This window comes from Balearica regulorum, chromosome 3 (assembly GCF_011004875.1).
Source record: "Balearica regulorum gibbericeps isolate bBalReg1 chromosome 3, bBalReg1.pri, whole genome shotgun sequence".
Lineage (NCBI taxonomy): Eukaryota > Metazoa > Chordata > Aves > Gruiformes > Gruidae > Balearica > Balearica regulorum.
Genome location: NC_046186.1, coordinates 42984872 through 43011295, shown reverse-complemented (window position 1 = coordinate 43011295; position 26424 = coordinate 42984872). Strand labels below are relative to the sequence as shown.

Below are 26424 nucleotides of genomic sequence, written 5' to 3'. Positions count from 1 at the left end.
CCCTAATATATCGGTGACAGGAGGTCTGGATTTGTGGCCGACTGTTATAATTACTCCCACTGAGGCACTGTCAATAGGATTAAAATAAAGATTCTGGATCTGTCCATCGTAGATGAGGTCAGCAACACTAGCAGTGGGAGTACTGTTTCTGCAAGCTGTGCTTTCAGTCCTGAGTTATGGAACCATAGACATTAATATGAAGCAAATATTTGAAAGCTCCAGTGGAGAAAGACCAGCCTTATTTCTGCATTAGCTAAAATATCCATCTGTAATAAATAATCTAACAGCATCCATCTATGTCCTGACCATACATATATGTATGTTAATTTCCAAATGTATCAGAGCCCCAGAGAGTTTCAATTACAAAACAATCCATTTTGCATTTTATAATTAATAAAGTCTTTGCAGCTGCATAACTTCATCCAGGAAACATCTGCACAAACTCCTTGTGTATATATAATTTCTGTGAAAAGGGGGTTAGCTGAATTGTCTTTAATGTTCGCAGGCTTGGGGAGGGTAGAAATGTAGGGAGTTGATTAAGATAACACAAAACAAATCACAAGAATGGAGGCTTATGTCCACACAGATATAAAACAAATTCTAGCCACCGCCTGTAGGAAAAAATACAATGTATAGGTCAACTTACTTTATTCAAGTGAAGAGGAGGGAGGAACCCAGGGGAAAACTTGAGCTCTCCTGAGGTGGGCAGTCATTTTGCTGTGGTTCTCAGTGGGAGCAGGCTGTTACCCCAAGTTCATAAGTAATACGCTGTCATTGAAACTTTGTGATTACTCCTTTGCCATCCTTCGACACTGACTTTGAAAAAGTATTGATTTTTAAATGTTAGTTTCATCTTCTTCAGTGTACATGAAACTATGGCATGTACACCACTAAAATGTACTCATGGTGGCAAACTCAGGGAAAGATGAGCAAACCAGAATAAACAGACATGTTCCCTTGCTCTACTAGCACAGTATGTCATCTTTATTTTTCTCCCCTCACACCAGTCTACTTTTTATAATGGGATCAAACAGTAATTAGTGCAGTCACCTCCTTGCAACTAATTATGTTTCATTATTTTCATATAAACTCAAAAATTATTATCAAAAGCCATGTTCAATCAAGTGTCTAACATGCTGAAACAATTGCGTGCCCTTTCGGTCTTAAGCTGATATGCCACCTGGAAGCCTTGCACTTCTCAAAGTGGAGATTTCTTTCCTTTTAATTTGTTTGTAATATTGTAGTAGCAGATACTTTTCTTGATTAATATGTCACTGCCTTGCAATGTTTACTCTTTCTCCTTTGGTTATATAAACGTTGGTTGCTACACATGTCACTCATAGCCCTTACCATATTTCCATCATCCCTCCCAGTGTAAGTTTCCTAGCTCTCCTAGAAGCAAAATGAATCTCTACAGTGTTTATAGTCAAAAGATGACATCAAAATGAACAGTACTTAACACATCCCTTTTTTCCTTTTTCCTGTCCCACAAGTGGGACTCCAGACTGCTGTGTGCTGCTGTCTACATCTGCCTTCATTCCCCCTTCCAAAGTTTCCTGGGATTTTTTTTTTTTTTATAAATATGAAAAGAAAAATATACATTATTTGATCTCTACCAGGCCGCTAAGGCATGTGATGAGCTCACAGCAGAGAAGCTGTTATTTTTCTACATAAGCTACAGTCAGCACCTCTAGTTAAGACCAGCTAATGCTTTGTCGTGCCACAGATGTGGCGTTATAGTTCTTAGCAGTGTGTGTTAATTCCTCAGTATTTACTTGTGGCTTTGCAATATTCCATTATTTACAGTATTTGTACAGGCCCTTAAAAGATACCAAACACATTGGCTCAAAGTGTTTGTGATTGCACTGACCGCAGTGGCATATGCTAAATGCGTATTCGAATAAGTACCATGCACTGACGCTGCAGCCTTGCCCAGCCATCTACCAGACCCTACTGTCACCATACATCCTTGTTATGGCTAAGTGCTACTGGATGTACAAGAAGAAAGCAACTCAGTCCAGTCCAAGAAAGACTGCTAGTGTCATCTTCACCAGGGTCTTGCATTATATACAGACAGAATAGTGTACCACTTTATCTAGGGCTTCCAGGCAAGGAAGTTTAAATATGAAATGACAATACCCTGCTCAGTTTCAAACTGCAGCTTCACGGCGTAAGGAGGATATCTCATCCGAGGACTGTTTGCATCGCCTTTGTATTTCGCAGTGGAACTCTGCCAGCTTCCCAAGAAGAGAAACCTCCTTGCTTTGCAGAGGAGATGAGAAGATTTGCTCTGAGGAGCAGCCATAGCTATCGCAGACAAGTAAACAAATCCAAGGTGCTGGGCAGCCCTGGGGGCATCACTGATGGTCAGTCCCTAACAGTTTTGAGGCTAAGATACTAAGCAGAGAATTGTGCCTTGGCTGAAGCATAGCTTTCTTCTGTACTTATTGTTAATTTTGTAGTAAATGGGGGAAGAATTAGCAACTAATTTTTGTGTTATTTGAAGACTGGTTTAGGTTAGGCTGGTTGGTGTTATTCTGTGTCTTTGTGCTGTCAGTAAAGTTGACTGCTCTTGGTTTGAAACCCTTTCCTGGAACGTATAAGGCTTTGGAGCAGCTGTTTGAACAAAATAGGAGCTTCATCTGGGAAGAACTGTTCTATTAAATTACCAGCTGTAAATGACACACCACAGTGAATGGAAGTAAATTTATTCTGTGCTGGCTTTCTTCCCTTTTCCCCCCACCCTGCCATCTTTTCCAGTACCCCAGAAGCCCTTCAGTAGCAAAATTGCTCCTGGATCTTAGTAAGATCAAATGAGGTCACATTTTATTCACATCAACAATAATGAAGATTATGGCTACAACATCAGACTGCTGCCTTGCCAGTTATACCCTCCTCCATATCTCCCATCATTGCTTGAGTTCTATGCCTTGATTTACAGTATAGGCTCCCTTTATAGGGAAGAAGTGCTGCACTGATGAATTGAAATATGAAAATGGATGTGATCAAATGCAATTTGAGTTGTCTCAAGCTTTGCCATGAGATTCTTTTGTGGGACAGTACCTGTATTTATCACCTTTAGATTTACATGTATAGAGCTCCAAGTAATATTTAGTTAATGTGTTGGAGGTTTTTTTACAATCAGCATCTTTTCACTGTTGCTCATGGAGGTAGTGTCAGTGGGGATCTTATACCACCTGTCCCTGTGATCTTAAAAATATTGCATAAAGAACTAAATTGAATCAAAATAGGTGGATTTAGAATAGATCAGAACAAAACAATGTATTTAAGTTACTTTTAATATTAAAAAAAAAAAAATCACCATGGCAATTTCATGAGATAGAACAAAAGAGAGAGAAAAGGGAGTCAAAAAGTATTTTTGAATGGTTCTTTCCCATCTGTGATAAGTAATAGATCACTGGCAAGTCATCACACCTTGGTAAGTGGTGCATGCAACAGCCTGTCTTGGTAGAGATTTTAGTTGGAAGTTTCTTGGCAAAGACAATGATATATGTTAAAACAGATAAAGATTCATAGCTCCCAGATTTTTGAGCAATAGCAGTATTCCACTGCTTGGCTGAAAAAAGAAGAGATTTTTTGACAAATTTAAATTTATGAATAAAAATGGGAAAATAATATAGTTGTATTACTCCAATGAGTACTATTAATTATGATATATACCACTCCATACCCTGCTTTCTAAAGAATTAAAAAGTTTTAAAAAATCCTTTTTAAAAGCACTCTTTCCATACTGTTAAAAATTTCATTGCTGGAATATTCTGCCCTTTATATTTATGGGGTGTATATGTTGAAGGGATGGTTATTAAATGCCATCACAAGCCTCTTATTGGAAAAAAAGCTAATGGAATGGTAGCATGGTATGAGCGCCCGAACTTGCTGCCTGTGGTAAGCTGTGCAGGAGAATAAATGGCTTTCAGTCATGTAAACTAGTCACAGACATTCAGATCCTTTGAACTCTAATAAGAAATGCACACTTACTTTAAATGGTAAGTGACTAGGCATACAAATGCCTTGATCAAGTCATCAGAAAAAAATGGAAAGGGGTTTTCTGTTTACGTTTTGTTATTTCTGTCTGAAATCTCTATTTTACCCTCTGCGTCTTTGCTTTGTAATGTTCCCTGCTGAGAAGGACAGACTGGAAACACAGTAGGGATCTTTGCCTTTCAAGTTGCTCTTTGCTTTGCAGAGGGCTGCGTGCTGGAAGACCCAGCGTATTTGTCCAGTGTTTTGCTCGGTATGAGAGGAACATGACTATTTAAGAAAGGCAGGAAACTATTATCTGGTAATTTTAGCTACATTTCACTTGCAAGTACTGAAAGAGCAGACAAAAGTTTAAATATATGTCTTAAGGTACAGGCATACAAATCAGTTCAGCTTTTGTGCTCTTTGTCTTTGGTCAGGAAATTGTGAAACAATCTTGAATGAAGGTGTAAAAGCATAATTCTGAGTTAAATTTGGCACAATTATGAATTCACGGGTCATACTTATCCAAAGTGTTTCTCCAAAATTCTTTCTGTCTTCTTTTCTAAATAGCATATGTAAAAGGTACTGTGGTAGAATTAAACTATAGCATGTTTTACAAGCAGTGCTAGATTTTCTTCTAGTGCAAACTCGTACCCCTTTGTCAAAGTCAAAAGATACATGTTTTGCATGCTAATTTTCTCTGCCAGGTAATTTAGATTCCATCCACTGTTTTTTTTCAGGATAACAAACTCTAAATGTTATGGCAATTTCTGTCCTTTAGGCATATTTTTCTTTAGAAAGCTAGTGTATTGACAGAAATAGAGGGCCAGAATTTCCTATCATTTTATATTGGTAATTATCCACTGTTTATTTACATAATTCATCAACTTTAATCTACTGCTGTCTTAAGTATTACCACTATTTTTTTTTCTCTGAGTTGTATAAAAATCATCAGATTAATAAGAGTCATGTCACTGTAGCTACACTGTGGGTCCAGTCCAAGGGCTATTAATAAGTCAAAGACACTCCTCACTGACTTCAGTGAGATTTGGATAAAGCTCATTGTTTTCATGCTCTTTCCATCACTGCAGTGCCAGACAACTTAAATAACTGTTCCAAATATCAGTGTCTTTGGATACTTTGCATTTCTGTTCTGAGAAAATATTCAGGCAAATACGAATAGAACCAAAGTAAATTCTCTCTCTCTGAATTCAGAATGACTATTTAACTAGCTTTAATATTTTGATACCCAATACTAAGTTTCACTCGTTGTCCCTTTTCTTTGCATACAGGTGATGGCTTAAGAAGGTTAGACTGTCTGTTAGGATTGGGAAAAAAAAAAAAAGAATAAAATAGTGTGGTTGAAAAAGCCTCTGCTTTTTTAGAAAGTTCTGGAGGACTTTTGTGTTCTGTTTTTCATGTTGACAGTGTTTGTAAGTTTGCCCATAACCTCAGTGCTGAAATGGAGTTGTAATCTGTTTCCAGTTTCAGCATTGTCTGATCCCCACTTCCATCTTCCTCATCCCCAACAGCTCTCATACTTTATCCATTCTTAAGCTGGCTCTCTAGGTTGCAGTTCTCTGCTTGAAAGTGTCATTATAGGTGTGTTTTATGGGTGTTTCTGCTTTGGGAACTGTGGCAGTAGCCAAAAGAAGTATTTCTAAACATCAGTTTTGGAACACAACGTATTTTTTTACTTCCATGGGTTCACAGCGGGCAAACCAAAGTATGAAATGATCTTACATGCGTAGTTCCAATTATTGACCTTTTAACTTTCCCTTGAAAGTTTTAGTAAATTCATTTCAGCCTAGTTGTCTCTCTCCATGAATCTGGAAAAAAAAATATGCAGCTTACGCTGCCGGCCCTCCTCCTCTTTCTGCTTGTTCCTACCAACATCATCTGTCCAGCAAGTGTCCATGCCTCATTCTTTCGTCGGGATCAGGGTTCACCAGTGGATTACAGCTTCTTTGGGTTTCTCAGATCAGGGAAGAGTAACCTTTGCTCCAATAATTCAAAATCAACTAGTTCAGATTCCAGAAACACTTCAGTGGCCTTAGAGCAGAGCTTCTCCAGACTGTTTTCCCCTTATTTAGGCTATTGCAGACATCCAGCTGTTTCACACCATTATTGTACTCTTCTTTGGTGAAAAACAGATGCTTGTTATATTTCTGTGGCCCTCTGTTGAGGTATTTGTAGTGTATGCTTGAACTCATAAAAATGCCACAAAATCACTAACAGCATCAACTGAAGCAAAAGAAATTGTGAGCATAATATCTTGCTTGCTGCCAACATAACAGAATGGGTAGTTTAGACATTTACAGGAATGTGTGCCTCACGTGACAGACAAAAAAGATCAGAACAGCAGTCCACGCAAATCTAAACCTTAATTTGTTTTGTTCTACCTTAGCTTGTGGCCGTGGGTTCTACAAATCCTCCTCACAAGATCTGCAGTGCTCCCGCTGCCCTACTCACAGCTTCTCTGACAAGGAAGGATCTTCAAGATGCGATTGTGAAGATAGCTATTATAGAGCACCTTCTGATCCACCATATGTCGCATGCACAAGTGAGTCAGTCATGAATTTAATAGTAAAGGACGTTGCTTAACCAACCAGGTGCAGCCACCTGTAGCTAGTAGTTTCGGTTGGCTTTTCCTATGTTTGAAAAGTACATTTGCAACAGTAAATGAAATTGAAAGGCAGAGGGGAAAAAAAGTTGACAGTGAATATAGAATCAGCATAAATATAATTTTCATGTTTGCTTGGCATAACATTGGAAAACATTGCATGTTGTGTAAGTGTGCAACTCATTGTAATAGATAGAATACAGGCATAGTTTTCCCATGGTTGTAAAACTGTTGAAGACAATGTGCTTTATGTGATATAATACCAAAATGAGTAACATGAAAAATGAAAAGTAACCTGTGTGGATCTGAGCTTTGATTGAACTGTAATTGGATCTGGCTTAACCTTCTAACTGCAAATAGACTAGCCTACACAGACTGGTGATTCAAATAGTGGAAGTCTCCTAACTCCAAAGCAGCACCGAACACCTCTGTAAATCACATCAGAGCTGATAACAGAGGACTAGGTGCAGTTGGTGCAGTATGTTTAGAAGAGACAAACAAAAGCCATACTTGGGAAAACTATAAAAGGCAACCTTTAAGGTACATTAACCAATCCTTTTAATTGCAGAAGAGAAACAGCTAAAGTCAGTTGCAGTAAATATACAGACAATTGTTATTCTGATGCCTTAATGGAAAATAAATAAAGTTCTTGCCAAGTGAGTTCAAGGAAGCTTTTATGCAGCTTGTACTAAAAATAATGAAATGTTTATGTGAAGAAAAATGCTTCAACTGTTTTCTGTCTCAGTAATTAAAATGCTAGCTACATGTCCCACCGTGGTTCTGTGCAATTATCTTGGCCTTTTTTGTGTGTTACGTAGGACCTCCATCTGCACCACAGAACCTCATTTTCAATATCAACCAGACTACCGTGAGTTTGGAGTGGAGTCCTCCTGCTGACAACGGGGGAAGAAATGATGTGACCTACCGCATTTTGTGCAAGAGGTGCAGCTGGGAGCAGGGCGAATGTGTTCCCTGTGGGAGTAACATTGGATATATGCCCCAGCAAACCGGATTAGTAGATAACTATGTCACTGTCATGGACCTGCTAGCTCATGCTAACTACACGTTTGAAGTTGAAGCTGTGAATGGGGTTTCTGATTTAAGTCGTTCCCAGAGGCTTTTTGCAGCTGTCAGTATTACCACCGGTCAAGCAGGTAAGTTTTCATCACTTATGAATCTCAACACTGTGAGACTGAGAGAAATTGGGAACATGCAAACTACAGATGCAGTAAATCAGGAGCATGCTTGGTGTGTTCTGGCTCATTAATCTCTTCACCTTGCCAACTAGTTGAGCTTATACTATTTCATGATAACCTTTCCTGTGTCTTGGCCTCAGGATTGCTTTCAGAAAGCATTCATGAAAGACTTAAAGGAGACATACGGTTTTATTATTAAATAGATTTTCTTAACCACAACTTTTTTTTTCTTTTCTTTCTTACGTCATTGTAGGTCGTTCCCTAGTATTTGAAGATAAAAAAAAGTAGATGTGACAGTCCAGTGCAGGCTTCCTTTCTGAATTTTTTAAACCTGTATGGGAGTCCTGGGTCACTGGAAGATGATTTAGATATCTGATGGTGTTTTCAGAGTTAATGTTTTTCCTCAGGATGTTTCTAATTTATCTTATATTTCCAGATATTTGATTATGAGATTCAGTGAGAATGTGATGATTATTCTTTGTTTCTTCTACTTATCATAATCTGACAGGTGAAAAGTCAGGGAAAATAAAATCAAACTAGCATATCACCCCAGGGGAAAAAAGGGCTTTAGTTGTCTGCATGCTGAATGAAAAAAAGAATTCTCTGATTTAGGTTTCTGAAATGATGTGTTGCATGTTGATAAAAATTATAGGCCTCTGAATCTACAATAGTGCACTGTGGACATTAAGAGAGGATTGTAAAACTAACCTTTTATACATTGAACAAAAGATATTAAACCAAACATTAATTGCAAGATCTGGCTTCCGAAGAAATGCCTTAAAAAAAAAAATGACATGAATAACTGATGCTTGCTGTAAGAACAGCTAACCAATGTTTTAAAGGATACTTCATACTTAGATCTTGGAGGAAATTTTAATGACCATGATCAAGCTATTCTTTTGTAGTGCAGTAGAAATAATCCCCTGCAGTAATGCTTTGAACTGAGGACAAACTCACCGTACAGGGCAATGAACAAATAGGAAAAACTGTAGTCATTTTGCTCTTTAAAGATCTCAAAAACCCAAAACAAACAAACAAACAAACAAACAAATGAAAAAAAAGACAAGAGATTTACTTCAAAACCTTCCCTTCTCCCACACCTAGGACAGTTCATGTAGTTGTTAAAGTTAGCAGGAATATTTATGGGTTATTTAATTTCCCCATAGTGCTTTCCTGGATACCATTTTATATTATTTTGGAACCATCCCTGTGACTGAAAGGATTGGTCTCTGTGCTCGTTCAGTTCTTGGAGTTTATGATGAGATTTTGAGCACAGAGAACTTAGCCTGAAACTATTTTTGCACCACAGATTGTGTTATTTTGGCACCTTGATTTTTCATCTTTAAAATAATTCTCTATAATTCTTCAAACATGCACAGGTGGACAGTGTTCTGCTCTCTGTAGATGTCTGTACAGAACCACCACATGAAGAAGAGGATTTGGATTTTTTCCCATTTAGCTAAATAAAATTGGCTTTACTTTATGTGCTTTGATGGTTCAGTGGCACACAGGGTAAAGAAAGAGACAGTGCAATTTGGTGGCTAGTACCACATCTCAGGAAGATGAAAAAGCCTTAATCAGAAGTTTGTTGTGTTACTCCCAGGATAATTCATTATAGTTTATCCTCTCGTGTTCTCAGAGTCATAAATTTATAGGGTTTTTCAGGTCAGAAGATATGATACGGTTATCCCACGTTAGCTGTGACACAAGCTGTATGATTTTATGGAACGATCCTCACATCAAGCCTAGAGATGTTACTGAACCTATGGCTTGCATATGTATTAGAGACAACATCTAGACTTCACCTAGTGATTTCAAGTAATGAAAAATCCTCTGTCATCCTAGACAAGTTTTGTAAGAGCATGCAGCAGGAAGCAGGAGACCTGACTCGGTTCCTCCCCTGCTCTCCAGTTTGCTGTGGGATTATGCACAGGCGACCGTCGCCCAGTGCTACAGAATCTGACCCTGTCACTGTTGAGAGAAAGGGTACTCGTGCAACTGAAGCTTTGTCCGTTTAGCACTTCTGAATATCAGGATTTAAAGGCTTCCAGTTGGGTGTCTAAAAGGAATATACATAGGAGACAGATTGGGGGCGGGGGGAAGAAGATTTTAAGCTCTCATTGTTGCAGTTTTCTCTGTCTGTGAAATGAAGGTAACCCTTACCTTTCCTTACCAAGCTCTTCAAGATTTTCTGATTAAAAGTGCCATATAAATGCAGCATTTTTTTTTTTTTTCCACTCAGATTACAAAATGCATGTTAAAGAAAATACAGTCTTTCAGAACAAATGCTTTTACCAAAAGGAAACACCTCTTTTACATTATTTTTGCAACAGCATGTTTTGGATCCTAATACTGATTTCTTTGGTTTTTCAAGGAGGAAAATATTTTAGGTGGAACAGATTGATGACTATAATTGAACAGAAAGAGGCTGGTTGCTCAAAGGAGACTGTTATGCTTCTGTGCTCCTATTTTATTTTACCATGGAGAGAAAGAAAATGTTGGATTTATTTATAGCCAAGTAAACCAGGATTCATGCAGCTTTCATTTGTTACTGTGTGACTGCTCTATACTTTTGGCAAAAATTACTTTTTCTATGCCCATATTGCTTTTTATGTGTGTAAATGTGTCTAACTAAACCTTCTTCACATGTTATAATGCTATCACAATAGGTGGCTATATGTAATTACTGGGTTCACCAGTTGCACAGAGGCTTGCAGTGAGATTTTCCCTTTGTAGTTTTGGTTTAATTGAGTTGATCCTTTGTGGCCATATTCACAAAATTCAAATCATTGTGTAATGATAACAGGAAATTATTGATAAAAGAATAGGGTTATGGAATATATTCAGCGTTTCTTCACCCACATATAACAAGCTTCTGATGAGACAAAGAGAGCAGAAAAGAGCCAGGTGGTTGATAAAAAACTATTTATATTTGTGGAAATAACACAATGAAATGACTGCAAGTGGGTAGGTAGCATTTGACTTTGCTCACATATATACATATGACACATCGCTATTCATTCCTTGTGTTAAAAAGACTGTGACTAGACTATCAGTTGTCATATTGCATATTTTTTATGCTGCAGCCAAGAACCATGAGGCTTTTTGTATTGCTTTGTTTTGTTTTTTGACAAAAGCATGAAAGAACTGAGCCAGAATCAGAGGTAAAAGATTAAGTGCACTAAGTCCCCCAGGAATAAACCATCTTGTTTCATATCTTGCCTATCCAGTGTCATATAAAGAATACAGGATGTCATCCCAGTACTGCAAGCTGATCTATGTGAACCCCTGCATCCTTGTAGAATTCAGATTTAAATGTGACTAAGCGCCAGTTACAATAGGTGAATGTACTGAAGAGCTGCAGCTGGCAAACAGCTGACAAACACTACCTTTGCAAGCTTATTGAATGGTTGTTTACCAAAGATAAAATTTACCGCTTCCCTAATAAGACAGTCACCTTTCGGTGGTACTGGAAGTTCCTTTTGATCCGTCAAACTCCTTTCCAAATTTTACGTTTTTTCCATACAATATTGAAAAGGCTAATGGAATCAGGTAGGTTTCACAGCAGATGAATATTTGTCAGATTTTGGCTTTTATGCACTTTCAAACCTTTAAAAAAATATATGTTTCAATAACAAATATGTAATTTTTCTGTTGACGCTTTTGCAAAGATAGTGTGTTTATAAAACTATGTTTCTATGTCCTTTCCTCTGGAATTTATCTGAATGGACAATGGACTGGTCTCTGATAAAGGGTGATATTCACCCAACCTATCCTGACATTGAAACAACTTAAGGTTGGTTGGATGAAACCCAAAATTTATCAGGGTTTGAGAAAATTTAAGTATCTGTCCTGAGCCAGTTTGAGTTGTCTTTATAGTCGTTGGAAAGAAAAAAATCACATCCAAGCGGACATTCATCATGTCTTATTAACCTAACCAAACATGACAAACAAAAGTTAAAATGTAATGCTAATATCTGTTCCTAAATGTACTCCTTTCTTATGCAGGGAGCACTTGCTAATGCTCACTGCTTCTTCACAGCAAGAGAAAGGTGCCCCGCAGAACTCTTAGGTCATGCTGTACCTTAATGCTGACAACTTGAAGAGGTTAAAAACCCCTGATTCTGTTCCATAATCAAGGCTTACTCTTGAAAAAGATTTTTGGTAACAATTTATTTTGTATATGTTGATTTACTTTTCCTTTTTTTTTACATCTTAAAGATCAATTTTCAGACCTTTTCCTACAAAAAAACAGATCCAAAAATTTACAGTTTAAAAAAAAAAAGGATGGGGGGGAGGAACTGAATTTTTCAAAGTTGCATTATCCCAGAAACTTGTACAGAAAAAACACTACATGCTATAAAATCATAATTATTAGCAGCAGTACCATTGATTTACGTGGCAAGAAGAAATGATTGAATGCATAAAGGAAACAAGCCATCTCTTATGTAAAGCTGTGTGATGTGCTCTGCCTTTCTTAATACTTCCTAAGTCTTACTAAACAGGAGAGACACTTGGCATTCTCCCCTGTTCTACATTCTCCTTTCGTTGTTGCTGCTCATCATTTTTCTCTTCTTTGCTTCTCTTTGCATTTTCCCCAGCTCTCAATTATCTCTTCTCATTTTTTAAAGTCTCCTCTTTCACAGTCTCTGCACTATTGACCATCTATTTGTTTCCTGTTTCCTGTCAGTCTCACTTAAACCTGACTTTTCTTCAGCGATGAGCTGTCTCCCAGCAGAGACAACAATCAAGAAGATTTATGCCTCTGGCTTTCCCAGTTGCTTTGACCTCGCCGTTCTAGTTCTATTCTCACTTTTCTCCTTTCCCCAGACCATTTTGATGTCTTCCCATTCTGCCACCAAGTTGTTTTAATTTACCTTCATCTACATCTTCCATCCAATGTTCACTTCTAGTGATACATGACATCTTATTACAGATAACTTCAGTGTTCAACTGAACATTGCTTCTATGTACTCCCCTTGCAATGAACTTCCTTTAGCTTTGGGTTTCAGTTGATATTTCCTGCTAGTGACTTTACTTTTTGAGCTATGCTTCATCTTCTAGCCTTCAACCGTAGATCAGCTTTCCCACATTGATATGGCTACATCATCTGTACATATATTTAAAAACAATGCTTCATGTAGAAAGAATTTCTATTATAAAAATAATTTTTTTTCTTTTCTTTTTGCTAAACTTGTTTCACCTGTTGAGCTGGAAGAATTATTTTATATAAAAGTCATTTTTTTCAAAATTAACAGTGCCTAACCGCTTTCATTAAGCTGTCATTTTTAGAAACATATGTGTTATGATGACTGTACTTTGGGTTACCATTTTGCTTGGTTTATTTAATGGGAGCTACAAAGATGTTAGTGCTTATTATTAATAGTATTTAAGATATATTTTAATCTGGTTTAATGTTTTTCTAGACCAGTAGACAGATAGTATAGTTCTGGAAGTGTTCTGTACTCCATGGCCACCACCTGAAAAGGGTAAATCTAGAGTAGAAATTAATTACATGTGGTAGTTATTATTCTTCTAGGTTTTTTACGTGTCTTTTCAGTACATTTAAAAATTGATTGGGTTATTTCTGTGGAGCTAAAACTGCCTATTGATCTGCAATCACATTACCCTGGACTAATATCACAGATATTTTTTCAGGAGGCAGTAACTGAATTTATGCCTGAATTAAACAGATGGATAAAAAATTGATAAGAATTTCAGTCTCCATATAGCAAATACCATCAGATCAGGGAAAGCAGTTTGTTCATCACTGATTGTATCAGATCATTAATGTAGTGAAATCCACAAGGTTATAGAGATACTGTAGAATTGCTAGGCTGGGGCATTATTGTAAGATTGCTAAATGTTAAATTTCTTCTAGGATTTTCACAAAGAAGGACTCATCTATATAGGATATAATATGGTATGACATATATGATATTTGACAGTTTTGGTAATATTTTATATACATATATAGAGTATATATATATTTGAAATGAAAAGCAATGTTTTATAAGAAAACTTACCACAGAATAGCCAATTGATAGTAATTATTTTTTTCTAATATTTAGTTTTAATTTGCTCTAATATTTTTCACTGAAAGATAAGAGAGAAAGCAAGAAAGCAGATGTTAGCTGTGTTGCTTAGGGTCTGATCCTGCACCGCTGAAGTCAATGGAAGTTTTGTCATTGACTTCAATAGGAGCAGGATTTGAACCTTATGCTCTATCAGAACACACAGGAACCAAAGCAATGGGCACTCTGTCATCCTGAAAGGAAACTTTAACTTCATATCACATTTTGATTCTGACTGTAGCAGGTTTTTTACATCAGTTTGTGGCTGAATGTAATTTGATATTTATTTTTTTTAGTATACTAAAAATATGATTTTTTTTTCCCAAATGGATATCAGAACTCTTGCCTGTCCAACTTTACGATAAAAGCTTCTCAGAAATAGATGTAATCATTTTTGCTAAGAAACTAAGTAATTTTTTTTTTCCTGGTAGAAACTGTGTGAATTTTACATTATTTAGAAATAAAAATAGTGGGAAGCTACACTCTAGTGTAGCTACATGAAGACAAAGTAAAGCTTCAGCTTCACAGAAGCAAAGCTCTGAATTAGAAATGGTCAGATTAAGCTTCTATGTATGTTAGATGTTTGGTAGCAACCTGCTAGGAGAAGTACGACAGTAACAGGGCTGTTAACTTTCCCATGCACTGAGCTATTGAAATAGCAGGTTATGTCACCACAGTCAAATGTACACTACAAAACTATAATTTCACCAGCTACACAACAAATAACTATGTACTTGAGGAAGAAAATGAGTAATATAAAGTACAGTTTAGCCAAACAAAGGAGAGATTAATTTGTTAATGTGACACAAAGGGACTAAGAGCCACTTTTTTTTCTAATGTTACAAACACGGGCCAGATATCTCCTCAATGTTTATGAGTTACAACAATTGTCTTCTTAAAAGTAGTGATGAAAAATTAATCCTGACCTTGAAAAGAAAATATGGGCGTTAACATCACATTTTCTACGACTAATCACAGAAAAGTTTGTAAAAAAAGAGTCCTACTTATGGCTCCTGCTGGGTTTTTAGCCCCTCATAAATATGCCTGGCTGCTTCTTTCACTTCATCCATAATCAGATTATTTCTCATGGCCATAAGTCCTTTTGAACAGAGCAGAAACTAAATAGTACTTTTTGAGCTTTATTATACTCTTTGGGGACTCTTATACATAAATCTGCGAAGACCAGGCCAACCTCAAAGACTTTCAAGATACCTGCAATACAAAAACAAGAAATCACTTGGTACATTTATACATGGTGATATACAGTCTAGTGTAGCTAATTAACTCATGTGCAAAAAAACAACAATACCATAGACCTTTTATTTTGGCAGCAGAACTGTACCTCCAGATATTCCTTTTTCTGCTTCCTGTGAACTGTAATAGGACCTAGATAAGTGCTGGACACCATCGGCAGGATCTCATGAACTCAATGGTATTTGTTTGGTATATTGGTCACATGTATCACTGTCTTACCAGAATAATGTCATAATGATCATTATGAAATGTAGGCAAATATTTGTCCAGAAACTTTACAATTTCCATAGGAAATAATTTTAGGTGAAACACTGTCATGGCTATGTTGAGACCTAAGAGTAAAGAAGAAATACAGTGGGGAAACTAGCAAAAAGAAAGGCCTGTTCTGATTCTGTCATAAAATTTCTCAATGATATCTTTTGTTTGGTTGGCTGAGCTTCCTGTTTCTTATTTGTATCTAATAACAACACATAGCTGGCTTCATAAAAGCACAAGGAAGAATTGAGTTTCAGTATTTACAAAACAGATTTGAACCCCTTCAATGAACAAAACTGTGAAACACTGATATTGGTAGGACAGAATAATACATAGTGTCTGACTTAATATAGCCAAAATCCACTGCACTCATGAGTTCTGAGATCTTACTTCAGTACAGTGTAATTTATTATTAAGGTGTTTCATTTCTATGTTATTTTGCCTAGAAAGAACAAAATTCAAAGAAAAAGAGTATGATCGTATTTGTAGCCAAAATAAGACATTAGAGGTTTTGTTCCTGAATTTCCAGACATTTGATGGTTTGTTTCAGACCTTTTGAAGAATTCAAGTACCATTGTCATAAGAACAAACAAAACCCTCTAAGTGCACAGATGCTTTTTCGATGAGAAATGAGCATCACTACTGCAAGGCACTGTTCAAGTGCATAAGCATCACCAAATGTGAAATGTTAATTGAGGCAGTATGTAGTAAATTAAAAAATTCTTTAACTGTAACTTCTCTATAGAGTGAAGCATTTGATGACAGCATGGCATGGAGCCAGCCTACTGTAGTGACTCCTGTGGAAATCTTTAAAAGAGAGGAGATAGCTTATACAGGGAGAGCTAAAGAGAAGTTTCTCCATTAAGTTTAAATGATAGACTACCTAAACATGCAACTTCTAGATGGGAGATTTTACTCACACTAGTGCCTACTTAATAGCTGGAAGACCATCATGGTGAGTCTGTCACAGCTAGTGCAGTTTGTATGCCAAAAATGCACTGCAGGGAGGAACAAAGAATGTCTTGAATTAAGAGCTTTCTTAAAGGAAGGTTCAGTCCACCATTTAGGGATGAAATTCAGTCTCATAATTAACTGTCTAGAAAGACACGCCATGTAGATTTGTCCAGCACTTTAGGACAGTGTATTTCCAGATTGCTTTATATATGTATTCAGAGATTCTGCTGCTGCTCTTTTGGAACAGATCATATTTTATTCAACTACTTATTTTTTATTTGCTTCATGTGCCAGCAAGCCTGCATTTTTTAGCAGGAAAAATGGAGTTTTGGCTAAATGGGCCCTCAGGTGAAAAATACAAATCTTCCCCTTCTGGCAGTTTAGGGACTATTAATGGCCCAGGGATGAATGGTTCACTTCTGGCAGGTAAGGGTGAAGATAGCTGAGATGGGTTGGAAAGTTGGGGCAAAATAAAGGTCTGTGAAGAGCTAGGCTTGATCTTTCTGATGCTACTGGGGTAATAAGAAGGGAAGACATCTTCCCTAATAGCAGTAGCCATTACTGACTTACCCACTATGACAGCTACATGGGTGGCAGTACATCTTTCAGGTTCTAGAAGAGTCCAGATAATTGATATATCTGGACAGTTTTTGCCATCTCTGGCATGTTGCTGCCCTATGTAGTTTCTTCTGCTTTGCATGTGATAGAACCAGCCCTCACTCCATAGGGCATATTCCTAATTGAACAGTTATATCTACTACTATTTAGTGTATGCATTGTTTTGTACAGTTTGTCATTTCTGTAGTCTTTCCCCGTTATAGTCAAAATATATCATTGGATCTATTTCTAGCGGAAATTCTCAGGGCAATTTACTGAGGAAGCCATGGTTGAAGGCTGCAAATTGACAACAATAAAAGTGTTATCCTGAGTTCAATAGTTAATGTTAAGATAGGAGATGCTGATTATCTTTTTCTTTGCTTCGTTAGTGATGAATGGAAGCAAATTTGATGCAGACAGCAATCTGGTGGAATGATGCAGAGCTATCTATGAAAACATCTGTACTAATCCACCAATGCAGTAAATTATAGCTACAAGCAAAAGACATTGATCCAAGAGGATCATTAACAGCTTTAACCAACTGATCCAAGTAATAGGGTAAATGAGAGAACATTATCAAGATCTGATTTTTACAGCTGTCAACTACAATTGCTAAAACATGGTAACCACTTTTTCTCAATTTCAACCATTTTATGACTTAAGTTTAGTGTAGTTTATTGTAGGCAGCCAACAAGGATCAATTAAGTGGTAAAATACGCAGGAAAAAATTGCCCAACTATCATGCACTCCATTTACCAGGAGGTCAGTCACAAAGGGAGAGATAATTGCTGCAAGCCAGCAAAATTAATCGGGGATGAGCCAGAAAGGATGATGTATGTTCTGTGACAAAGTACGTGACAGAGATGTACGCATAAACCTGTAGCTGCTCGCCTTGTTGAGGACACAAGGACAAGAGAAGGAGACCTGTGAAAAACAATTAGCATGGCTTCAGAGTGAGCAATTCTTAATTATCCATAACATGTCGACATCAGATAATTAGTGTCCCAATTTTTAACAATATTTGGTCATTAACTACAGTAGAATAGGGAAGATCAAGAACAGAGCCATTTGTCTGAACTAAGTGTTACATAACGGTGTCTGCATGCGAACATAAGTCAACTAAATCACACTCATGATAATGACACAGAAATCTTATTGTGTGACCAATATAAATGTCCTAACTTTGAGCTTATAACAAGCTGCATTTTATGTTTCCATAAGGTAGGTTGTTTGTGATAGCAGTCCACAAAATAAACCAGGCTTTAATGACAGCTGTAGTTTAAACACCCTAACTTGCTGCTTTTTCATCTGTACATTTGAATTTTCACAGCAGGCAGCATAAGTCATATGACTCAGGCTATTTTAGTATTAATACTAATTAAGAAAAGGTTCTTTTTAGCTCCATTTTCTAAACATACAAGGCTACATGACAGTGCTAAATGTGTATCTCTTTGGACAATTTTCTTTCAGCTCCTTTGTCCTCTTTCAACAGTTTTTGACCACTTTTAATTATGTTTGACAGAGAGGTAGAAATCTTAAACTCCTACATGAAGTCAACAGGCCAATGAAGACCTGTACCTTACTCAATGAGCTAAAGCATGTGCCAGACATAAGAGAATCTACGTGCACAGAAACAGAGAAAACTGTAAGAAAAATTATTCACAGAACTACTGGTATTTTTCTAATGTTAATGAAAGAAAGCCCAAGAGTGCAGAATGGGGTGTTTCATATTTTGCTTTCGTCTGGTTTCTGCCATATACAGGCACAGAGAAAGGAAAGGAGAGAGAGATGAACACAAATGCACACACACATACACACACACATGCATACATGTAGCTTAACCTCTTTTTAAATCGCTTGCTTCTAGCCTGTTAGTGTATTTTTCAGAATTTTTAAGCCAGATCTCACTTCCTCTGAAGTAAGCTTAAGACTCTAGGAATGAGGTTCTGTCACTGTGATTTTTAGCTTTTCTTTTTAAAGATGATTCTCCTAAACTCTTACATGTAAAATTGTGTGCTTCTTGCACACAATTATGTATTGAATCCAGGGTCACCTCTCACATGTATGCATTTGCAGCAGCAGACCCTTTGTTTTCTGTATCTCCCATCTCATACCTGCTGATGGATCTATTTACCATCTCTCCTTTTGACCTTTTCTGTCTGTCTGTCATCTAAGGATTTCTCTTCTTTGAGTACCCCATTTCCTAATGCATCACGGAGCGCTCATTTCTTTCAGTAGCACCCAAGCTCCTTTCAGGCAGTAGCAGCTGAGTCAGCAGGCGAGATTCAGAGCTAGTAAACCCTGATGCTTATGTGCAGAAATGCCATTTACTTTGCTAAAGAGTCTATTTAAGTTCATAGAGCCTCTAATCATGGCTGTGAAATGAGGAATTGGATGTTAATATTTCAGAGCCAATACTCTAATGATCTGTCTCTGTGGACCTCCTGTGGAATTATTCCAAATATTCCCTTGTGTAGCTGAGATCAAAATTTCACCCTTAGTTCTAATTTTTTGTATTGCAGCTTAACTGGTAATGAAGAAGGAAAAGTGTCATTGCTCTTTATATTATGTAGAGTTAATCACATGAAGCATTTTAGGGCTAAACAGTCTGCTCTTTGATGTTGGCATTAAACATTAGCATTTAAATCTTTGGTGGATATTTACATTGTTGTAGTCAGTGGAGATTGATAGGTTTCTTTAGGGAGTGATTTGGAACAGGAGCCAAATTTAGGAATTGTGCATTGACTCGTCCTTAATTACAGAGGAAGCTTTAGATTACCTTCCCTATTTAGCCACCTAAATTAACTGCCAGAAGTTGATGACATGAATGCCCTCTTCCTCCCACCCCCACATATGAAAATGTTATTTTCTGCCACAATGTTAACATTAAATATTTACATGCTTCTATTTATATTCAAGAAAATACTAAACAAGTAAGCAAATTTAAAAATAATTTCTTGTCTTCAGGATTTTAAAACTTCTTAATTTGCTAGTCCTATTAGTAATTCATGTTATTAAGACCCTTTGAAGCCTTTTACCACTGACTGAATTAACTATGATGCTTAGTGAGAATGTGCATATACAGCTATGTCTTAAAAATAGAGATATTTCACTTGCTTGTAGTTTATAGCATTAATGTTAAAAATATAAAATACTTATTCTATGCTTTCTCTTTATTTTAATGCTAGTTAAGAGTTCCCATTAGGAGGGCTGCAAGTACCTTACAGTTTATCTTGCCTACAATAATGCAGTAATGACCACTCATCAGTGTTATATACTTTTGTGTAAGCAATAAATTAACTCAGCTATGGAGCAGCACAGAACAATTACAAACAGATAACCTTCAATGAGCAATAAATAGAGCAAGTGAACTCCTTCACCATCCTCCTGGGAGCCGTTTCTCAACCTTTGCCCTAGCAGGTACCCCAGGGTCTCAGAATATTATCACATCCATGATGCTTTGGAGAGTAATTTCTAGATGCCAAAGAGGAAACTACCTTTCACACCTCTGCTGACTACAGCAGGGGTAAAGGATGAAGATGATCTCTCAGGCAGACAAGTCTCATCCCATTTAGAAATCTATAGATCTAAATCAATAGCTTGAACTCCACTTGGATAGTAGCTGGCAGTCAGTGAGACTCTAAAGAAGCTAATGTGTGTTCCCGGTTTACCAAAGCTATGCCTACACGAAAGGGATCAGGGTCCATCCTCTCTTCCTGACATGTCAGGGCTTGCACTTGCAAATTTAAACGTCTTTGTTTCCCAAAACAGCATGCCCACATTAAGATTGCCACAACTATGCCCAACTCGCTAACCATGCTAATGAATTAATGGTATGACATTCATACTCCATCCTCAATTCCACCACAGTTTACTTTACTAGATTCAGTTTACTAAGTTTACTGAGCTATATTTATAGATTGGGAGGTCTATAAAATTTGACTTCATGGAAAATATTGTAACAGGCTAATCTCAAAGTGATAAAAGTATATACAAAATCAGCAAAACTCCTTTTTCTAGGGGAAATGCCACAGCTGCCAGCTGTGGTGAAGTTGGTAAACTAGTACCATGTCTCTTTTGTCACATGACCGTGTAAACTTCTGTGAATATAGAACAGTCCCTTGAACCAGGAACAGTCATGGCCGGTGTCATAAATTCTCCTTTGAAAAGGGTTACACTTTCCATTAGGCACACAGAAAGGGCTTCACTTTGGAGTTCATGTTTTTGAAGTTTACATCACTTTTCAGAACTCACTTAAATTTTCATTTCCTGTACTTACTATGAAGCCTAGGGAAGGGAAAAACATTCAGAGGGTGTGGAAAACAGTTTTGAAGTTATTTATAAAAAATACAGAACTGTTGTTTAAAATGTGGGATAACCTGAAGTATATTTTTGGGAGAAGAAACTAAGTAAAGCATTTAAATAAAAAAAATCTTCTTGCCTATTTATGCTCTGATTCAAAGTCAGTAGTAAGTTTTCCTTTAACCCTGGTAGCTATCTAAGCCCTTGAAAGTGGCTATTTACTATTATTAAAGACAAAAAGGGTAGCATAAAGTTGTTTTCCATTTAAATTCCACTGAATAGTGAGAATTATCCTAACATAACAACCTAGAGAGTTAGCACACATAAAAAACAAAAAACCCCCACCCAACACTGAGAGAAAGTGGTAATTATTCAACTATCCATTTTCATACATTTTAATAATCAGATGTTACATCCAAAATAAGGTAATTCTGAAATTTTCTATAAAAATCTGGGATCTGGGAAATGCTTACCCATGTAAATAGCTCATTTTTTTTTCAAGTAGGGAGTAAATACTTATGAATTTGCATAAGCTAGCTGTAAAAAATGACTTGATCCTCATTTTTTTTCTGTGTTCAGAAATGCATTTAGTCGAAAGTTTTGAACTTAATCAGTACATCTCAAGGGGAGCTTTGGTGTAAAAGGTGTGCAGTTTGACCCCTGTAGCTGTAGAAAGTGAGAGTCAGTGGTCTCCATTAGACTGTATATCCCGCTGGGTAGTATCAGTTGCCCTTTTGTTATTGTGAGTTCTTTCTCTTACTTTTACTGTTTAAATAAATAAATACATTGAAGCTAAAGAGTTAATGACAAATTCAGGAAGTCTTGACTTAACGGTGATGAAGTGAGACGCATTTTGTGCCATTCAATGTACACAATTTATAACGCCGTTTGATTACCACAGCATGTCCTCCGCCTATAAGGATTGCACCCGCGGGACTAGTCAACTTATTAATTCATCACTTGCCACCTTTTACGGTTGCAATACCCCTCTATGGCATACAAGCAGAGAGATCTAGTCATCTGAAGGCTGTCAGCTGACTGGTTCCACTCTAGCTGGCCCTTTGTCCACAGGCACAATGCTGATGATAACTTTTCTCCAGGTTCCTCTTTCTCGGAGGCTGCGTTACCCTCCCACCTTTTGTCTTATAATAGGAACAAGCAGCTGCAGTTACCGCGACTTCCAGGGAGGAACGGCCTTCCACAAGTTAACCTGTAGCTTTTTTAAGTGCCTTTTGATTTATCTGTCACCTGATCCATCAGCAATGAATAATTTTCATGGAAGGTGCACTTTAATTACCTTCCCATTTGACTAGCATTATCATGCCCTATCTAGGTAATTAATCTCACGAAGTATCCAATTTCAGTCTTTATTGCTGGCAGGCAGGCCTTCTGAATTATATGTGCTTGAATGGGCATTGGGTCTGTTGTTAAACCAAATAGGCCATGAAACAAATTTTGGGTCCCTCTTTTTTTTTTTTTTTCTTTTTTTTTTTTTTTGTTTTTAAATGTGTCTGTAAGGATGTTGTGGTCTAGTCGCTTTGGTTGACATAGCTGAGATTTGTACAACGTGAAGCAGGAAAGGGAAATGGTAGTAAATGGTGACTGATACAAAAATAATTAAAATAACACAGGTCATAAAAATGAATCAGTCTCTGAAGAAACAGTTACCAGGTTGTGAAACTAGGTATTGAAAATAATAATTTTTTGCTCTTGAATAATGTATAGCTTTTACAGTATGAACTCTGTATGTCAAAGAGTCACTTTGTAGAGCTGATACATTCAGAGGATAAATTAGTAGTCCTCCTCCCAATATCAGATTAGGGATTTGCAATTGTATTCAGTTTTGTGTTTCATTACTCTGTGGGAGAAAGATAGATCTTTAAAATGTACTGTAGAACTAGCAGATTAAATAGCATGGTAATAAATTTGTAGGAGAGATTATTCTTTTTTCTTGTCTCTGTCTCATTAAAAATGGTGAAGAGTTAAGATATTTGGAAAGCTGAACAAAAGTGCTTTCTTGGTGCGTAAAAGTAAGTAATAGCATAGTGCGCATCTTTCATACAGTTGCCTACACTTTAGACATACTATGTCTATTTTGAAAATTCCTTTGTAATTTTTCTGAAAGTGTTTTTTCTTTTCTGTTTCCTCTCAATTCCCTTCCCATTCTCCAAAGAAAAATTTTAACACATTAAATTTTACAAAGGCTTTGACAGAAACCTCTTACCTCAGATACAGCTGAGAATTCCTTGAGAATTTTCACAAGTCCATTTCCTGGAAATAAATTCACTCACTTCATCACTGAAGCTGACGAGAGTGTTTATGTTAGTTCAGTTTTGTGTTCTGAGTACAGAACAGAATTTTTGGATTAGAAAAAAAAAACTTTTTTAAAAGAATTAAGAAAGTATGAACATTTGTGAAGGAAATTATGGAATCTTAAGATCACAGATTTTTTGTTTTCATCATTTTTAAGTTAGCCAAAGCAGGCTGTTTGATACCCTTAACTAAAAACCCTTGAAATAAGCAGACTGTTTTACAAAGGCACAAATGAACGTGTAACACTTTTTTCTTTACTGTTTGCAGGACTTCTTTAATATCAAAATTTAATTATCTGCCAGAAGATTATTTTCTTATTTAGTGGAGGTACTTTTTTTTTTTTTTTTTTTTTTTTAAGTCAGAAGTTCTCTATACACAAGAAAATCTGGTTTAATTGTGGTTTATGCTTAGAATAATTTTAAAGGAAAAAACCTGAAAATATTTAAAAGGCTGAAAAGTGGAGGCAACTGTGTTTAACCCTGTAACTCTTCATTCTACCACTTTGAACTTCAGAAAATGGGAACAATGAACAGCATGAAGATTGATCCTGGAATGCAGAATCTTTCACCTTTAGGTCACCATTCAAATTCAGTCAACCCAAGCAATGATGAAAAATTGTTACCATATGAAAGTTGTTTGTGAACTGTGTGGCATTTAAATTATGATCTCAGTTCATTTTCTTTTTTCATAAACATCATCATAAGCAGCACTTATTTTAATTAATTTGAATCTTTAGAGGCAGATACCGACCCAGTGTGTTAGGATGCTCCTGCAGCTTGAACTGCATTCAAACTGAAACTATTCATTGAATATAAACAGAAAGCAATCATCAACTTTTTTTTTTTTTTTTTTTTTTTTTTTTTAAAGCAGCTTTACCAAATGATAAACTGATCTCTTCAGTTTTGTTTGCAGTTTGCCAGGAAAGAACATATTTTTGTACTTACCGAACGGCTCCTGACATCTATTCAGACTCATATATTGCTAGTATACTAGCTGTTTTCAGTCACAGGAATATAAAAAGCCTTGAAAACAACCTGTAAAGGACTTTATTAAAGTATGGACATTTGCAGAGCATGAAGGATCGTTGCCAGCTGCCAAGCTGCTGAGCTTTATCTTTGCTGCTAACTTTGAAGAGAAATGTAATATTTGGTCTGAAAAGTATTTGTTCCCAAGTTTCACAGCTGATGTTGAGACAAGATGCAGGGTGCTTAATTAGGCTTTCTCAAAGACTGTTGCTTTAATGACTTTCTTTAGAATGGTGATAGAGCAAAAAGCATGTAAAAAATAGCCATTTTGAAAGTTCATTTAAGGTACTGTACAGCAGCTCTTGTCTGTTGAGAAGAGAATGGTCTACTGGTTCAAGCACTGGACTGGGGCTCTGGAGATCCATGATAAATTACATAGTCATTCCCATAGGCATCTTGTGTTACTTTGGATAATGACTTAATCTCTCTATGATGCTGTTCTTCATGAGAAGAATGAGGATAATAGGACTTCCTTGCATCAAAGGAGCACTGTGAAGAAAAATCCATTAGTGATTGTGAGGCGTTTAGATACTATTTTGCTAGTGGCTCTATAAGTACTAAGATAGGTTAAAGCTATCTGTCTTCCTGTGGTTTGGTTAGGGTTTTTTTGGGTTTGGTTTTTTTCGTTTTTTTTTTTTTCCTTTTCTTGTTAAAATACGTAATAGAATTAAGCCCTTGTTTTCACGTTAATCTAGAACTGTTGGTCGTCTTTGTTCAGTAACAGCCAAATTCTTCTCGACTGGAATTCCTGTAAACCTCCCTTAACAGGCTTTTTTATCCCTCTATATTTTCACTGAGATCTGTAATGCAAGAGAGATTGTAAACAGGACCAGTCCAGTATATCACCAGCTTTTTAAGAAAGCTCTGGTCTCCTGTAGCTCTGCTGGATGCACTGGGTAACTGCCAGCATTGCATATGAAAGAGAAATGTCACCAGGAATCTCCAAGTTCTCAGACAGTGAGCAGGTAGCAGGGTTAGCCCTTAAGGAAATTTTAATAGTACATTTGCTCATTAAAAAAAAAAAAAAAAAAAATCCTGAGATTGTGACCTTTCTGAAATAGTTTGTTCTTGCTGGAATTTTGCTTTTAATCACTAATCATTGTGACATTTTTTTGGCAACCTAACTCTTGTGAATCTTTCTGCAGTGTTTTAGGTGAGTCTCCCATGGGACAAAAGCAGGTCTTTAATATAGCAGTTTTTAAACTGTAACATTGATGCATTCCTCCATTCCTAATTGCACCTGGGAAGCTCTGGTTCTTGTTGCAGTTAATAAGCTGTTTACCCAGTACTCTAAAATAACAAGATTGGTCACATTAAAGTGCTCTTTCACAGCTCATGTTTTTTCTCACCCCACTACTCCAAATGAGAGGAATAATTTTATGGAGACCAGCACTATTACTCTTTATCTTTTGTGAGGAAAGATCTTAGGTTTGTGTTATATTGGAAGTGTTCTAAAACTTAGGTGTCACCTTTCTGCCACATTACAACATCATTAAAGCTCAAGAGGTTGTTCAGACATATGGGCATAAGTTTTTTAGCTTCTGTTCTAAAGGCTCTAGGGCAGGCGATTTTAAATCTCATGGTCTTTTAAGATCACGCAAAAGTAGGTGTAAAGGACAACAGAGGATACTAAACTTTGGGGATCAATTTTGTTATTTTTGTTTTGAAATATAGTTTAAAGTAATTTATAGTCCAGAAATAAAATTGCAGACCTTCAGCAAATTCAAACCATTAATAAGGAGGTAATCACAGAGTAAGTTCTAGGTACAAACACAGAGGACAATTTCCCACAGCTCCCGATGATGGTGAGCAAAGGCAGAACCATCAAGCCTTGGCCTCCTGGTTCC

General features: G+C 36.7%; 1 protein-coding gene across 1 annotated transcript in view; it reads left to right on the top strand.

Moving 5' to 3' along the window:
- The window catches only part of EPHA7 (EPH receptor A7), a 160889-nt gene that overhangs the window by 50425 nt on the left and 84040 nt on the right, over positions 1–26424 (top strand). The window contains 2 exon segments of the mRNA XM_075747723.1: positions 6392–6547; positions 7426–7761. Of these exon segments, the coding sequence (XP_075603838.1) occupies positions 6392–6547; positions 7426–7761 (492 nt within the window).